Source organism: Bufo bufo, chromosome 8 (genome assembly GCF_905171765.1).
Source record: "Bufo bufo chromosome 8, aBufBuf1.1, whole genome shotgun sequence".
In the NCBI taxonomy this organism is placed as follows: Eukaryota; Metazoa; Chordata; class Amphibia; order Anura; family Bufonidae; genus Bufo; species Bufo bufo.
This window is the reverse complement of record NC_053396.1, coordinates 24644380-24662839: the sequence shown is the minus strand read 5'-3', so window position 1 is coordinate 24662839 and position 18460 is coordinate 24644380. Positions and strand designations below refer to the sequence as shown.

The 18460-nt window shown below is 44.9% G+C and overlaps 1 protein-coding gene across 1 annotated transcript in view; it reads right to left on the bottom strand.

The window, feature by feature from the left end:
• Positions 1-18460, bottom strand: part of NIBAN2 (niban apoptosis regulator 2) — a 75356-nt gene that overhangs the window by 26747 nt on the left and 30149 nt on the right. Inside the window, exons 3-6 of the mRNA XM_040405158.1 lie at positions 3466-3596; positions 2252-2380; positions 2069-2174; positions 1608-1772 (exon numbers count right to left, since the gene is read on the bottom strand). Coding sequence (XP_040261092.1) covers positions 1608-1772; positions 2069-2174; positions 2252-2380; positions 3466-3596 — 531 coding nt within the window. The remainder of the gene's footprint in view (positions 1-1607; positions 1773-2068; positions 2175-2251; positions 2381-3465; positions 3597-18460) is intronic.

Below are 18460 nucleotides of genomic sequence, written 5' to 3'. Positions count from 1 at the left end.
AGACCTGATGAGGCTGGTGTAATTGCTTTGAAAATCCATGGCTGCTTAATCCTTCTTGAAAGTTTACCCGTCTGATATTAAAACTGGATTATACAGCCAGTAAGTCCATCTGCCTCATCAGATCTAAGAGATCTTCCTCAGGATGGGTCAACAATATCAGATCAGTGGGGGTCCCACTCCCGGAACACCCATCGATCAGCAGTGCGAACAGGCCGCGGTGCTCAGGCCTCTTTCTAGGCCATGTGACGTCATGTTCATCTGTCACATGGCCTAAGCACAACTCGGTCCCATTCAAGTGAATGGAGCTGAACATGCGATACCAAGCACAGCCACTATCAAATGGACGGCCCTGTGATTGGTCAGCTGTGAGTAGGGCCCCACGGCTTTCTCAAACAGCTGATCGGTGGGGTGCCAGAAAACCAGAAAACTACCGATCTGATATTGATTACCTATCCTGAGAATAGGCCATTAATATGAAAATCCTGGAGAACACCTTTAAGAGCTCATGCACATGAACGCATTTTCTTTCCGTGTCCATTCAGTTTTTTTGCGGACTGTAGGCAGAACCATTCATTTCAATGGGTCGCCCAAAAAAAATAAAAAAATAAACAGAAGTTTCTCCGTATGCATTCCATTTCCTTATGTCTGTTCCGCAAAAAATAGAACATGTCCTATTATTGTCCACATTACGGACAAGGATAGGACTGTTCTATTAGGGGCCAGCTGTTCCGTTCCGCAAAATACGTAATGCACACGGACGTTATCCGTATTTTTTGCGCACTGGAAAATACATACGGTCGTGTGCATGAGCCTTAGGGCTCGTTCACACGACCGTATGTCTTTTTCAGTGTTTTGCGGGCCGTTTTTCCCAGATCCGTTTTTTTTTTGTAGTGTTTCCGGTTCCGTTTTTTCTGTTTTTCTGTATGGCATATACAGTATACAGTAATTACATAGAAAAAATTGGGCTGGGCATAAAATTTAAATAGATGGTTCCTCAAAAACGGAACGGTTACGGAAGACATATGGAGTACATTCCGTATGTGTTCCGTTTTTTTTTGCGGATCCATTGACTTGAATGGAGCCACGGAACGTGATTTGCGGGAAATAATAGGACATACTCTATCTTTCATCGGAACGAAAATACGGAAACGGAATGCATACGGAGTACATTCAGTTTTTTTTTGCGGAACCATTAAAATCAATATGGTCCGTATACGGAACGCAAAAAACGTTTGTGTGAACGAGCCCTTAAAAGGGGGTTATCCAATTCTAAAAATGCCCCCCACAATGCCCGGGCCCCTCCTATAGATCATATTTACCTGCGTCACTCCGGATCCCGTCACCCGTGATGCTAGGGAGGCTAGTCACCGTTGTGGCCTGCTATTGGCTGCACCCCCGTCGCCGGATGTTTTGATCCACGCCACAGGGAGATGCAACGGTGGCCTTGCAGGGATCTGGTGTGACGTGGGTCGCGGATAGCGGAGTAAGTATGATCTGTAGGAGGGGCCCAGGTGTTGTGTGGGGTATTTGTGGAATTAGATAACCCCTTTAATAATGTATGCAGTTTGTACTGTGAAATCTTGTATCCGTTCTGGTTCCACACTTACCATTGTTGCAGTGACGTACACAGTCCTGGAATACGGCACTCCATCGCTGCTGCTCGCGCTCGGTCATAAAACAGAAGTGGTAGTGACGGCAGTATGGATGCCACAGGATTACAGGGAACGGTGTTGCACATTTCATCGGTGCACTGCCCGCCTTCACTTTAACACCTGCAAGTGACAAAAGAAAGTGGAAATTAAATTGGCCCACAGCTGGTATTCACTCCTTTAAGTGACTTTACAACCTCTTTCACACAATAGGGAGGCATTATGTGAATACTCTGTGAAGCACCGGCCATACACAGCGATAGATCTCATGTGGGACATCACCACATTTCAGAATCAAATTTTTGTTGGAAAATAGGGTTTATGTCAGATGCACTATTTTTAAGACGGCTTTATATAATTACTCAAGCCAAAGCACCGCACAGTCCATACCTACTAAGACCACTACTGACAGTACGTACCTGAAATTGTGTTATTAAGCAACTCTGTGTACTGATCCAGGTTGGTGAGGACTCTGTACCCAGCACAGTTGAGGCCAGCTCGGGGCTGCAGGCCACGCTCATAAGCCTAACATGATAAATAACATTTTAAAAGTTGCTAGATCAGACTGTAGGTTGCTTAGTGGAACAATTGGCGACACTTACGATTTTGTTATCGTAAAGCACTGGTCCATAGTGGTGAGGAACAAGGCAGAAACGGTTCCTCCACTTTTTTGTGTCATCCAGATACTGGAACAGGTTACCAGAAAAGATCACCCTGTCTTTCAGTGGGATCTTAAATGGAGAAAATGAAAAAAAATATATGAACAACTAACATCCTTAAAAGGGAATCTGTCATCAGCAACCTCCTTATCAAATAGTTTACATAGACAAATAGCTGTGCATCACCTGATTAAAACGCTGTATTTTTTATTTTTTTTGCAATCCAAGGCTCCGTTTTCCGAAATATACTTTTTCTTAATATAAAAATTAGGCCTTTGGTGCAATAAAGGCATTACCATTGCTCTTGTTGCACCCAACGCCACTTCTTTTTGTGACTAGCCCTTCCCTGGCCAATTTACCACTGTCTGGGCCTACCAATCGAAGCTGACAGAGGGGCTAGCCACAGGAATGAGTGGAGCACTTGGGTGCAACAAGAGCAATAATGACACCCTCTTTGCACCAAAGGCCTTATTTGCATATTAAGAAAAAGTATCATAACTCTGGAACGGAGCCTCAGATCAACAAAAAAAAGAAAACTGCGTTTTAATCAGCTGAACCATAGCAAGAACTGCTTGATAGGGAGGTCGCTGGTGACAGACTCCCCTTTAAGAGTTGTACCATCACAGTCAGGCTTCTTTCACATCTGCGCTTTCCCTTTCCGCTATTGAGATCCGTCATAGGATCTCAATAGCGGAGGAAAACGCCTCAGTTTTGTCCCCATTCTTTGTCAATGGGGACAAAAGTGAACTGGAATGCATTGCGTTCCCATGACGCACACAAAAGCGCTACAAGCAGCGTTTTTCAGTGCTTCCTGGGATGCGGAGCAAGACGGATCCGTCATGACTCACAATGTAACTCAATGGTGACGGATCAGTTTTCTCTGACACAAAAGAAAAAGGATACGTCCCCGATTGACTTGCATTGGTTTTAGTGACGGATCAGTCATGGCATTGTTAGAGATAATACAACCGGGTCCATTCATAACGGATGCAGATGGTTGTATTATGAGGACGGAAGCGTTTTTGCTGATCCATGACGGATCTAGCAAAAACGCTGGTGTGAAAGTAGCCTTACCTGTATATCAGACCTTGTATTCATATGAAGGAGGAAAGTTCTTGACAAACCAAGATGATAGATTAATATTTTTCCATTCATACCTTCCGATGCAGTAGTTGTGTCTGTGGGCCTCCATTGCCTTCAATCTCATAACGGACGCTATTGAACAAGGCAACGCCATACTGCTCCTCATATAACTTCCCAAATTCTGCCAGCGATTTTCCTGTCCGTTCTGTAACATGAAACAAAGACAGAGGTCAGCATCTAAAAAACACATTATATCCTCTCAAATAAAATAGCCGTATTTTACAAACTTAGAACAGCAAACTGCACATGGGTCTCTGACCAGTCACACTGTATGGAGACGTGAAGATGCAGATCCTCTACCACTGGGGTAGTCTTCACCGCGATGTATTCGAATAAGTCATGACAATAGGACCATTTCCAAATGGAAAACACATGAACTCTTTATATTGTCATTTATTATTATTGTCTGCAGTACAGGAATCGTGAATGTCCCCTGTGTATGAGCCCAGACGGGCACCCAGCGCTGGAGTGAGACGGAAATGATTCATACATGGGGATGGGGGCTTAGCATAGATCTTAGCTTATCTTTTTGACTAACGTAAGCAAAAACGCATTAATCCCAACAGCAGCTGACCGAAACGGGGGCGACGTGTGAGCTCACACTGTCCATGTGTCACCTAAGGGACGTGGATGGGCGTTTCATGGTGTGTCACGGGTCCTCGCTGTGAATAAGATGCACACAACATCCAAAAAGTATTCCGATTACATGAATAAGGAAGACGAGCAGCTATGGTATTTGCCAGAAAAACAGGGGATTAGAGAATTCATCCTGCTTTTCATTAATCACAGAGGGGTGTTCGGCTTTCGGCGACTCTGCATCTCACCTTTTAGGCCAGGATTACACGAGGTTACCTCTGCTATCAGGGTGACAGCCTGTGCGCAGTCTATCTAGTTATGCATCCGGTCCATAGACGCAGCTCCATGGGCAGAGAATCCATCTCTAGGTGCGGCTCTCGCATCCACTTTATAGAGCATACATAACTATGGAAAACCATAGGCAGAACTGATGGATTGTGTTATGCATAGTGCATGTATTGTGGAAGACAGGGATTCTATCTTTGGTGGTCTTTCAATCCGTATGTCATGCACCGCGTATACTTTAATAAACATTACATGCATGGAACATTCCTTTAAAAAAAAAAAAAAAAAAAAAAGCCTGATTTCAGATGCAAGTGAAGAAATTACACGTAAGCTGCCCGTCAATGTCCGATGGTGTACCATGCGGCTATTACGACAATGCATCTACCTTGCCCCCAGTTAGTAGGAGAACCCCATTTCCAGCCCTAGAACATTTCTGCAAGACTGCAGACTAAAAGGAGACCAGAAGAAACCCTTTACAAGTCCTTTATATGCTAAAGACGGCATTGTAGGCACCCCGGACACGTAACACTAGTAATGATCCCTGATTATATGGCTACATGATCATTAACATGTTCATTGGTGCTATATTTAGGCACTACCTGTCATTTACCAGAGTCACGCGCGCTGTATTGCAGGTCTGCTCCCAGTGTCTGACACGTTGTATGATGTATATCCTAAATAGCCGATACTATGAGAAATGTATGACTACTGAACATGAGCTGCAGCAAGACAGGCTGCAGAACTAGAGATACGGTAGAGCCCTGTTCACACCTTGAAGTTGGGAGTTGCTTACAGGTGCTGCTAATGCTAGTAAATAGGATTTTAGAGATTTTATATTTTTTCCTAGACCATGTGACATCACGTTTATCGGTCACGTGGCCTAGGCGCAACTCAGTCCCATTCAAGTGAATGGGCCTGAGCTGCAATACCAAGCACAGCCACTATACAGTGTACGGCGCTGTGCTTGGGAAGCTGCAAGGGGGCCGTGGCGCTCACTAGAGATCCTGTGAGCAGCGGGGGCTTTCTCAGGCAGCTGATCGGTGGGGACCCCAACTGCTCTCATATTGATAACCTATCCTGAGGACAGGCCATCAATATGAAAATCCTGGAGAATCCCTTTACGGTGGTCCTTGACTTTGGACAATACCCATCTTAAAAGGGTTCCTCTAGTCTAGTGTTAAGTTTACTGTAGCGTGTCATGCTGCCAGGACCCCCACCTATCAGCTATAAACTATAGGGGACCGGCAGAAAGTTAAAATCGGTGTACTGTAAGGACACACCGAGTCCTCCGGAGGGTGGGGTGGGGGGGACACTCTTCAGAAGCTCACAAAACTGGTGCAAAGGAAAATTTGAGCAGTTGCCCATAGTAACCAACTGAGACTCATTCGTAAATAATAGTTGGCTGCTACGGAAAACTTCATTATAACTCTCGCCCTAGTGCTCAGGTATTGATAAATCGCCTCCATGGGGTTACTGCGGCCGGGAACTTCCCCAGATCATACGCCGAACCTGTTCACAAAAACACAGTGTGAATAGAGCCTTATCCGGTTATGCAACACCTCATCCACCTCCCCACCCCGATCATATTATTTGTAGCAGGCCTTGGGTTTCAGTGTACCATGACTCAGGAGAGCACAATGCAAATCATTCAGGACGTTTTCTTGCTCCCGAGTCCTTAATGCCAGTCTATGGACACAGCTAGTACCAGGTGCCCATGGACATCAGGTTGGTTCTAAGGCACCGGAAACCTCATGCCCCAGTTATGTCCTCAGGATACAGGATCTTCATAACAACTGTTTGGAGGCGAAAGATTTTAATTTGGTCAGTTTCACAAACTGGAATGAGACTTCTATAGTGCAGAAGGTTCGCGCACTGGTCTTTTTAGCGGGTGCCACCATCATCTCATGAACCTCCACCAGTAAACATTTCACCCCGAGTGATACAAGCCCCTCGTTTCAGACAGCACTTAGTGCAGTACACTTAGGCCCCATGCACACAACCGTATTTTTGGTCCGCATCCGATCCGTATTTTTTTCAGATCGGATGCGGACTCATTCATTTTCATGAAGCCGCAAAAGTAAAAAAAAAAATAAAATCCTATTCTTGTCCGTATCGTGGACAAAATAAAGGCATTTCTACAATAATGCGGAATGGGAAAGTATGGGGCACACGCGGACGGTATCCGTGTTTTGGTAGCTGCAGACCACAAACCGAATGTGGTTGTACGCATGAGGCCTTAAGCTGAGGCCAGTGGGGCCATCATCCGAGACCACCAGAAGACCAGAACGTCTGGAGAAATAAGAAAGAATGGTCTTAACGGAAGCTTTTTCGTGATGAACTCCCGCCCACGCATACAGTCGAAGATGGAATATAATTAGAACCAGAGAAGCATCCTGATATAGCTTTAGTATTATTACATGTGGAGGACAGGAAAAAACGCTCACTGTCAAAGAAGGCGTTCAAGTTAGAGCAAGTTTCTGTTCTGGATTGAAGCTGAGCATGCATGTGTCTGGGGAGATGGGGGGAGATGACTGTCACAATTAGCTCATGCGTAGGACTAGCTTTAACCTTTTACAGCGTACTTGTACATAAAAAACAAAACAAAAAACTTTTGATATGTCATAGAAACATATCAAAGATTTTTTAATGGGGGGGTAGTCTTAGTGCCGAGTGCCCCCCCAACGATCGTGAGGAGAAAGTCATTGGAGTAAATGGACTTAAAAGGGTTGAGTCACTTCAGAAAATGGCATTTATCATGTAGAGAAAGTTACTAATGTGTTGTGATTGTCCATATTGCTTCCTTCGCTGGCTGGATTCATTTTTCCATCACATTATACACTGCTCGTTTTCCATGGTTACGACCACCCTGCAATCCATCAGTGGTGGTCGTGCTTGCACACTATAAGAAAAAACACTAGCCTATGTGCGCTCCCACGGTCCGGGCCACCAAATAGGCCGACACTTTTTCCTATAGTGTGCAAGTACGACCACCACTGATGGATTGCAGGGTGGTCGTAACCATGGAAACAAGCAGCATATAATTCTAATGTGATGGAAAAATTAATCCAGCCAGCAAAGGAAGCAATATGGCCAATCACAATACATTAGTAAGTGCCTTGTATTAACTTTCTCTACACAATAAATGCCATTTTCTGGAGTTTGTTTAAACTGATCTATCCTCTGGATAGATCATCAGCTTCTGATCACCTGTTTGAGAAGGCAGCGGCGCTACAGGAGCGCCGCGGCCTTCTCACTGTTTACCGCAGGCCCAGTGACGTCACGACTAGTATCAACTGGCCTGGGCGGGGCTAAGCTCCATTCAAGTGAACAGAGCTTAGCCCCGCCCAGGCCATTGATACTAGTCGTGACGTCACTGGGCCAGCGGTAAACAGTGAGAAGGCCGCGGCGCTCCTGCCAGCACTGCTGAATTCTCAAACAGCTGATTGGCGGGGCTCCCGGGTGTCGGACCTCCGCCGATCAGATGCTGATAATCTATCCAGAGGATAGATCATCAGTTTAAACAGACTGCAGAGCCCCTTTAAGACAGGCTCATAGACTTTCTATGGTGCCTGTCTCCTGCAGCGAGGAGAACACTCTACGCGAGAGCCTCTCTCTCCTCATTCTAGTGATCGGTGGAGGTCTCTGCACTCGGACCCACACCCATCTGAAGCATTGAGATGTAACTGTGACATATCCGTTTTTGTTTTTTCACTAGGAGACTGACACTGCCCGCAGTCTGCAGGAATCATCCATTATGTCCAGCAGTTCCTCACCATCATGTAAGCCCACCATTCATCCTGTCCGAGTCACAGATGGAGTCCTGAACTGCAAATATGCTTTTTCATGGAGTGATGGATCAGCCACTGACCAGATTTACCATTGTGAAACCTGGGTGAAAATCCTTGTGGGAACTGGGAAAATGGGCATATGGTTTGTTACCCCAAGATTTTTCTGAAACTACTTACATTTGTACAAAATGAGAAATGAAGATGACTCAAAAGGACCATAAACTTTAAGGAGACCGATCACTCAAGGAATCAGACCGAATAACCAGGCAATAGTGACTTCTATAGACAAACCACCAGTATTTGCTGGTAATGGTTTAGATGGGCACTGGCATTTCAATAAAGTTTACAAAACTCAACAGTACAAAAGAAGAAACTTTGTAATATACTTTTTAGAGAAAAATACCTTCCCCCCCCCCCGTACTGATCACTTACTCACAATTAAGAGTGGCATAGGCTACATCAGGGATCCGCTCCGGCTCTCCAGATGTTCTGAAACTACAACTCCCAGAATGCACCATTCACTTCTATGGGAGTTGTGAGAACAGCCGAGCATGGGAGTTGTAGTTTCATAGCACCTGGAGTGCCAAAGGTTGCTGATCCCTGGACTAGATGGATTTTCAGCTTCACTGAGGGACTAGGTTACAGCTGCTGTCCATAGAAGTCTATTGAAAAGGGAAGAGCTACGGAGAAAGTGAGAAAAACACTCGCAGGATGCTGCCAATGGTTCCCCAGTGCTGGATTCACAGCTACACTGCTCAGTACAGCTGTACAGTGTCTTCCATGCTGCTGCTTCTGACGCAGAGACAAAGCATGGCAGGACCTTATGGCAGCTAGTCTCTGCCCACTTCGATATGGGGTTTACAGAGGGGGAAACTAGTAATAAATGCAGGATGAAATCATATAATGTACATGACAACTAATTCTAAAAAGTCATGAAACGACTCACTGAAAATCCTAACACCTGAAGACATGAGAGCCCCATAAAAAACATCCCTTTCTGCCCATGATGGGAGATATATTTTAGTATTTTTTAGCTGACTAATAACCCAATGAGGTTGCGAATGAAATACACAAACATCCCAAGTATTTTGGAAATTACAACACTTTAAAGACTCCCCGCCCTACCCGCATGACACATTTTCAGACTAAATGCAAGCTCAGACTCAAAAAGAACCTGTAGCCTTGTGCCATAGCCAACAACTAGGTCCCGAAATTGTTTTGTAATTGCACCTGCGCTGTCATCCATCATTTAGCAGCAGTCCCACTATTGTTCAGACAACCATTAAGACCGGTTTGCGTGTGACACGCGCTGGAAAAATAGTATGCGGTCGGCAAATCAAGGGTGTTTTTGAATGTAAGCTGTGGTGTGCCCTCGGGAGCATTTAAAATTAATATCGGCAATCAAAATGGCCGATATTTTGAGCAGTTATCAATGAAGGTGACCAGGTGATCAGCCTAAAGGGTTATTCCCAAGTGGAACTGACCTGCACACAATATTCTGCAGCAAAATCCGCATGTTGCAAACTCTTCCATGGAAAATCCTCACCAACTGTCCGTAGGACCACACCTGATGGAAAAATCCAGCATGGATTTTGTCGTGGATGTGGCCCAACAGTAGCTGCCCTACCAGAGTCCCCAAACAGATGCTGCGGTCCTGATTATCTAGGATGTATGTTTAAAGAGGTTGTCCACCTTCAAGAGTGAACCGGACAACTCAGTTATAAAGGAGAGGATTATTTGCCTGGCAGATCCATGCCACCGCTCCACTTCTCCTGGTAGGGCTCCATTTTCTGGCTCCATCAGTGAAGTCACGTTAACAACAGCCAATCAATGGCCTAAGACGTGCACTGAAGAGGCCACTGATTGGCTGCAGCGGTCATGTCTTTCCTGCATGACGTCCGACAGATTCTCAGTATATTTGCCAGATGTCCGCATTATAGTTAATGAGGCCGGACAGCAACACTGTAGCTTCCGGCCATGCCGGACTACAGAAAGATTGGGCAGCCCGCCAGATGTGCAAGCGCCAGTCTGAAACTAGCCTTAGTACTCGTCTATTCTTTATTAGAGGTCGTTCACGTGAGCCGTCTAGTCTCCTCTTAAAACTGGACAACCCCTTTAAATAGCACTTACCTAGTATCGCTCTGAGGTTGGTTTCACAGACATTTTTTGGGGAAAAGACAACTGCATGTTTTTATACAGTTATTTGAGCCAAAGGCCAGGCGTGGATCCAAAAGGCATAGTTAATAAAAGGAAAAATGAATCTTTCTTCCCAGATCGACTTGTGGCTTTGGCTCAGAACACTGTATGAAAAACTGCCACAAAAATAGCAGATTTTTTTCTGACAACAAGCTGTGCGCGAAACCACCCTTAATTTGGTCGTCCAGAATTTGGTACCACAAGCGCTCTTCTCAAAAATGACCACTGTAACTTAATTTATATGCGACATAATGGGCAAAAAACGGACTAAACACGGGTCCTTTACGGACATCTTAGCGGCTAAAAGACGAACAGGTTTTCTATGGATGTCGAACTGACACGAAAATGTAAACGAGCCTTAAGAAATGCAATATTCTCAGATGTTTACCTTCTGTGGTTACATCAAAAATAACTGTTAGAAGGAGGAGGTGTGCGCTTCTTATACACCCGGCTCTGATCTATTCTGGGAAACCACAAGAAACTTCCACATGAAAACATACTCTTAAAGGGGCTGTCCACTTTTTTTTTTTTATATTCACCTGCTCCCTTCAGGCTCCCAGGATGTCTTCACTAGTCTTCCAGTTCCCACCTGTCAACTTCTGCACAGGCAGGGGTCATGTGCACCACTGCAGCCAAGTCCTGGTCTCCAACCAGCACGTGACCCAGCATTGATCTGCTGCTTGGGACAAATCACCGCCGAGTTCACTCATTGGCTGCAGTGGCGCAAGTGCAATGAGCAGGACACTGGGTCAGTGGGCATGCTATGCAGTGGGTCCGTATAGGTGTATAAGTTCGTGACGCCAGTTGCAGCTTGCGCAGGTACTGTAGCAGGGCCCTTTAAGATGGTAATGAGCTCACGTACCAGGTCAGGAATGCCAGAGGGGGATATTGTCTCTGCATTGTGTCAACGGTGTCTCCTACCTGTAGTACGGCTGGACTCCTGTATCCCGGCTCACATGCAACAAAATTGAGTGCGGTCAATAGGAGTAACTGAGGAATGATGGAATTCCACACAGAGAATAGGGTCCAACTCGTCTTTACTGATGTTATAATATGCAGCTCTTGATCCATACAAATGTACAGCTTTAGTCTAGGATCCCAGCAGGTGTTGGCAATATGTGGCAGGAATCTATATGTATTCTGCTTCTGGTACATACGCCTATAGAAACTGGCAGGTATCTATCTTCTGCTCTGTCTGTGGTCTGCTTAGTTTGGGTCTGACTAGCTGTGGAGGTACTTATCTTCTCCTTGTATTGGGATCTTTACTTACAGGACTGCTCGCAGGGTATGGTGGTTTCTTCCTGGAGATCTGATAGTTCTGAAGATGGCTGCTTTCTTGGTCATCCAGCTGAGGTAAGGGGCTCAGGCTGGGAAGAGTTCATCTTGGGCCTCAGCAGAGGCTTGGATCCTTGGTTGGGGTCCCTGTTTCTGGGAGCTCCTACTGACACAGCCTACCCCAACAGGGGGGTGGCTCACACTGCCTAGAACTTTCTTTCCTCCCTCTGGAGTAGGGTGTGGGAACATTCCACTCCTCCTCAGATAGGGGGGAGCTAGCCTGGAATGGTATCTTCCAGTCTAGGTATACTAACTAACTAACTGTAGACTGACTACATATTGCTGCCACCTGCTGGTGTACATTGAGAATTACAGCAAATTACATGAAAAGTCACAGTAAGTCCATATAATACAAATGCAATGTCAGATTACACAGGATATTAACACATTCACACTTTAACATCATATAGCAGGGTGGCAGAGTTTTAGTGACATACTCTGGGATGTTACACAAGTAACCCCGTCCACCCCGACAGAAGAACCCTGGAGCATAACATAACATAGGTGCAGCTGGTTGGGAGTGTAAATAAAATAAAAAATGCTAGACATCTCCTTTAAGGGTGCCTTAACATGCTGCAGATTTTGCTGCAGAACTTTCCCATGGATGAGCCAGGTATTGCTGCTCCTAGCTCCTTCCTCTCAGCCGAAATAGCAGCCTCATGTTACCCCTTTAATTACCTCAAGCTCATGCTCCTCAATTCTTGAGATTGTTGATCATGGATATCCCTAATGTGAGATGTAAAGTGCCCCCCCCCCCCCCCCGATGATTTTTGTGTTACTATTTTCAATGCATCAGAAAGAAAAAAAAAACAGTTTCAAGACAGCAAGATGGGGGACCCCTGGAGCTAGGAGGGGATGGGGAGGGCGTCCTCAGTGCGGTTACACCTGCAGTTTAACCACAAGCAGCACGTTCTTTCATTTTCGGATTCTCTATACGCCTAAACAGAAATGCAGCTGTGAAGATCTCCTGTGATATAGACGGTGGCGACACCCACATTCAGGCCCGAGATTTCTAGTGATGCTAAAAAAGTTGTCAGACTCCTTTGGTCTTCTGCAATTCTTCTCCGTCCAGTTTCCTGCAGGAAACGGCGCGCTCCACCGCAGGGTGAGAGTGACGTATATTAGGAATCACCCAGGTTCGGATGGCTGCATTCACATATTGCAAATTTTTGTCTCTAAAATAGCCAACAACCCATGTTTGGTATTCACTTGAACAGGATTGAGTTCAATACCAGACACAACCCAGGGACAAGGGTGGCGCTGCTTCTGGGGTAATTTTTTTAATATATATATTATATATATACATACACACACATACATACACACACACAGAGGCCTCATGCACACAACAGTTTTTCTCGGCCTCCGTTCTGTTTTTTTTTGCTGATAGGATTGGGACCCATTCATTTCAATGGGTCAGCAAAAAATGCTGATAGTTCATCCGTTTGTGTTCCACGTCCGTTGTCCGTGTTTTCCTTCAGCCAAAAAAATAGTGCATGTCCTACTTTTTTCACATTTGCGGACAAGGATAGGCATTTATTACAAGGCATCTGTGGAAAAAAACGGATCCTCCCCAAAAAAAACGGATGCCGCATTGAGGTCCCCAATGCACAGAACGGATGCACAACGTTCGTGTGCAAGAGGCCTTAATCACATACTTGCAGAGATAACACACTAAGCAGTATTGCTGGGGGTAAATCTGCAAGGTTTTAACACATAGGCCAGTGTTAAACACTATGATGGTAGCAATGGCAATCAGCAAACAAGAATAAAGTTTAGGGTGTGACCCTATGGTGCAGATGGCCCCATGTAACAAGTCATGCCCACCATCGGCAATCAATGGCTGCACAGGTTTGTGGAAAACTCAAGCGGCCATAGGTTAGGCAGGAACACACAGTATCAAGTCATTATGATGCTGTAAGCTCACTTCAGAGGAGCGGCGTTCAGTCCGGGAAATACAGACGTCACACAGAGCGTGTTTCCCGGACTGAATACACAAAGGTATATTCAGACACAGCGGTCATGTCGCAGTTTGTTGCGGTCAGAGAAATAGTTTTATTATCCAGATATATGCATGAGCCTTCTTTCCCTTTGACATCTAATGGGGGAGAGAAGGCTGCTCCTGGGTTCAGCTGAATTTACTCTTATGTGTAAGGGTCAGGGAGACCCTCCCTGATATTTTTCGGGGATAGAAGGATTGGAGCAAGTGGAATTTTTGTGCTCCCCTTCCTTTTGTTCTCCTGGGAGATAACCTACCAACAAAGTAGTGTTAACAGCTGTACTACAAACTGATAGAACCAGTGGTTAAAGCCCTTACAAAAAACATTACCATGGTATAAAATAATATAATGACCTTCAAGCACCTAGACATGTGACCACTGCAGCCAATCACTGGCCACAGTGGTGATCTAATCCTACAGTACTTCCAGCCTAACCCCAAGGACAGGCGAGTCATTATAGTGTAGGGTCCCATCTAAGTGCTCACCTTGCCGGGGTGGATGGGCTCATTTATTTTGCATTTGCCAAGTAGCTCATATTCATTCATATAGTGAATACAGCAGTATCCATGTAGTCAGTGTCTGCATGGTGCTGCCGGGGGATGGGTAATGGGAGTACTACTTCTGTTATTATTTCACACCTCCAAGTGGTTTTTCCAAATGTTTCAGTGGCTCGATATCCGCTTTATGGGACAGTCAAGCGTGAAATAATAACTATAATGAATACAAGCAGCAAACCCACAGGATGATCCATTCACGGGAAATGGATATTTAGGACTGACGCTCAGGCATTCAGATTACGTATTTATAGCGCACTGACAGTGACTCACATCATCATCACTTTATTTTGTGTCTTTGAGGGGGGGGGGGGGGAATCACTTGGCGATAGAAAAACCGAGAAACATGGACAAGAGAGAAAAATGAAAAAAAATCACAACAAGATAGATACGAGATAGATAGGTAGACAGATATATATGAGAGATAGACCGATACGAGATAGATAGATAGACCGATACGAGATAGATAGATAGACCGATACGAGATCGATAGACCGATACGAGATAGATAGACCGATACGAGATAGATAGATAGACAGATATATATGAGAGATAGACCGATACGAGATAGATAGACCGATACGAGATAGATAGACCGATACGAGATAGATAGACCGATACGAGATAGATAGACCGATACGAGATAGATAGACCGATACGAGATAGATAGATAGACAGATATATATGAGAGATAGACCGATACGAGATAGATAGACCGATACGAGATAGATAGACCGATACGAGATAGATAGACCGATACGAGATAGACCGATACGAGATAGACCGATACGAGATAGACCGATACGAGATAGATAGATAGACAGATATATATGAGAGATAGACCGATACGAGATAGATAGACCGATACGAGATAGATAGACCGATACGAGATAGATAGACCGATACGAGATAGATAGATAGACAGATATATATGAGAGATAGACCGATACGAGATAGATAGACCGATACGAGATAGATAGACCGATACGAGATAGATAGACCGATACGAGATAGATAGACCGATACGAGATAGATAGACCGATACGAGATAGATAGACCGATACGAGATAGATAGACCGATACGAGATAGATAGACCGATACGAGATAGATAGACCGATACGAGATAGATAGACCGATACGAGATAGATAGATAGACCGATACGAGATAGATAGACCGATACGAGATAGATATGAAACAGGCAGATAGATAGACATATATATGAGATAGAGATGATCGATAGATATTAGACAGATAGACAGACATAAGATAAACAGATATAGATATGAGAGAGAGAGAGAGAGAGAGAGAGAGAGAGAGAGAGAGAGAGAGAGAGAGATAGGAGATAGACAGACAGACAATAGATAGATATGAGATAGACGGACAGAAATGGTGTTTTTTGTCTGCAGTGATGGAAGCTGGGTATGTAGTAGGCAGGAAGAGGGAGTAATGTGTGATTCACTACCACCCCCATCTGACTCATACAGACATCTGCTCCTAGTCCCATGACCAATCCGTACAGAGGCTGCAGTAATGTGAAATCCAGACGTGCACTTTATGTGTATGGGGAAAGGCTGGATATTTACTCCTCAGCATGTGCATAACGTCTTGTACCTATTTACTGACGCGCCCGCCGCCGGTTATTTACTTCTCTCTGTGCAGGCGTGCTGATAGCGTGTTTATTTACTTCTGTAAGGGTGCCGCATGTCAGGAGGACGCACAGCCGCGTGGTCGTGTTTTACCTGTAAATATAGGATTTATCTACGGAAAAGCTGAGTACATTAGTAAATACCCAGTGGTCCTCTTTATTAATTGTCCCAATCTGTATCAGGCTGAGTTCCCACGCAGCAGATTCATTTCAGAAATGTCTGCGATTGTCCCATTTAACTCAATGGAGCTTGCAGAAATCCATGCGTTTGCCGCCTAAACAGCCCAATTCAAATCAATGGAAATCAGTTACCGACATTTCTGAAACAAATCTGCCATGTGTGAACTTACCCCTGTAGCCCAGAGTCTACCCAGTGCCAGTGACTGTCCGACTGGGGTCTCTGGAGCCCACCAGAAGAAATGATTCTCAAGGCCCAACCCCTATATCATCAATAAAGTTTAATGCGTTTTGAATCACAGAAACAGACCATTATGGCCGGAGATTGGCTCCAAAGGCAGCCTAATGGGTTTTTTTTTCTCCTGAATCTTTGGGGCCCATGGGACCTCCGAAGGATCCTCTGGTGGTCAGTCCAGCCATGGTGCCAGCGTGGGGGAGCCAAACAGTACAAAATATTCGTAATATATCTGTACCAAATTTCATGGAAGTCATTCAAATGTGTGGATTTTGGCCAACCATCTTAATGTGTATGGGGTCTCTTGATGGCAGATCGGGCATGTTGAACTTCGATATGCCCCATGCTATGTGCTCACGAGGGGCAAGCCACTGCCAGGGGGGTCTCGTGGCAGCTTATTCCCGTCTGACCCATTGAGATAAACATGTACAATGGAAACTTTAGGTTGCTCCTGCAGACCTGCACATGGGAAACGGCCGGGCACCTTTCTACAGTCTTGCACTGCAGGCGCATGGACAGGTAGAGGCAGTACTAATGAGATGGAGCAGGCATGCTAGGAATGTAACCTTGCTGAAGACAGGTCATGGACTGAGCGGGACGGAGCATTAAGCGCTGGGAAAACATTTCACTAGTCCACTACTAACTTAGAGGCTGGACTGTAAACCATGGCCATGTATGAGAATGTCCCCCAGTAGCCACAATCTAATACATCGGGGGGCATGCTGGATTCACCAGAGGTCCGATCCTACTGACAAACGAATGCATCCTCAGCCAATCCCAGATGCACCAGTACAATCTCTTCACTGGCCTCCAAGTTAAATCCATTACTATGAGAGCACAGTGACAACCAATATGACTTATGTTACAGCAGCCAGGGGTTGTCAGGGTCACCCAGCTAATCTGACAACCATATTATGGTTACGACGAGCGCCATAATTAGCATTAGGTAGCTTTGCCATTTAGGAGTCTGTGACGGCCTCTCTGGTAACTGTAATGCCGACCATATTGGTTGTCAATTGGTTGCTTATTTTATATGGAAATGCTCCTTAAAGGGGTTGTGCCGCCATTAAATGTTATTTTAATATAATTTAGCATGAACTTGTTACATTTGTCATTTACTTTCTGTTACAAAAATGCTCCAGTTGTGAGAGATCCCCTTTAGTTCAGTAGAATGGTGCCCCCTGGTGTTTAATCTGTATATTAATATGCATGTCCACCTACTAAGGTGGTCACACATGCTCAGTTTCGTCCAGCAACTGCCACTATTGTTAGAAGCTGTGACAGTTGCAGGGAGAGAGATGCAGCGAAAAAAAGACACGCCCTTGAGCTGTGATAGGGAGAGAGCTGCTGCAGAAAGGACATGCCCCACTGAGCAGTGATAGAAAGAGAGCTTCAGCAGGGCGGGCATGACTCTTGAGCTGTGATGGAGAGACAGCTGCAGCAGAAAGGACATGCCCCCTGAGCTGTAATAGGGAGAGAACTGCAGAAGTAAAGGACATGCCCCTTGAGTGGTGACGGGGAGACCTGCAATGAAAGGATCAAGGAGCTGTAATAGGGAGAGAGCTGCTGCAAAAAGAGCACACCCATGCACTGCCAGCTGGTTCTAGCTTTGTTAGAAAGGTATTGTCATGTACTATATGTGGTCTGATTTTCTTTTTTTACATAAATTATGGAATAACCCCTTTAACCCCTTAGTGACCACCCATAGGAGCCTTAGGCTGGGCTGCCGCTTTTTTACGAATTGCTAATTTATTCTTAGTTGCCACTGAAAAAACGTCATAACAAATTAATCAAAAAGCGCCATTTACTCCGAAATGATACCAATGAAAAATACAAGTCGTCCCCCAAAAATCAAGCCCTCACACAACTCCATATAAAGAAAAAGAAAAAAGTTATGGGTCTTGGGAAGTGGCAAAGCAAAAACATTTTTCTCTTTAAAAAATGTGTTTTATTGCAAAAAAGTAGTAAAACGTAAAAAAAAAACAACAACTATATGTATTTGGTATCACTGTAATCGTACTGACCCAGAGAATAAAGATATTCTGTTATTTATAGCAAAAAATGAACGCCGTAAAATTTATAATGCAAAAACGCAGTGGCAGTATTGCTCTTTTTCCCCCATCTCCCACCCAGCAAGAGTTAATAAAAGTTAATCAGAAAGGTATGTGTACCCCAAAATGGCGCCATTAAAAAGTACAACTTGTCCCACAAAAAAC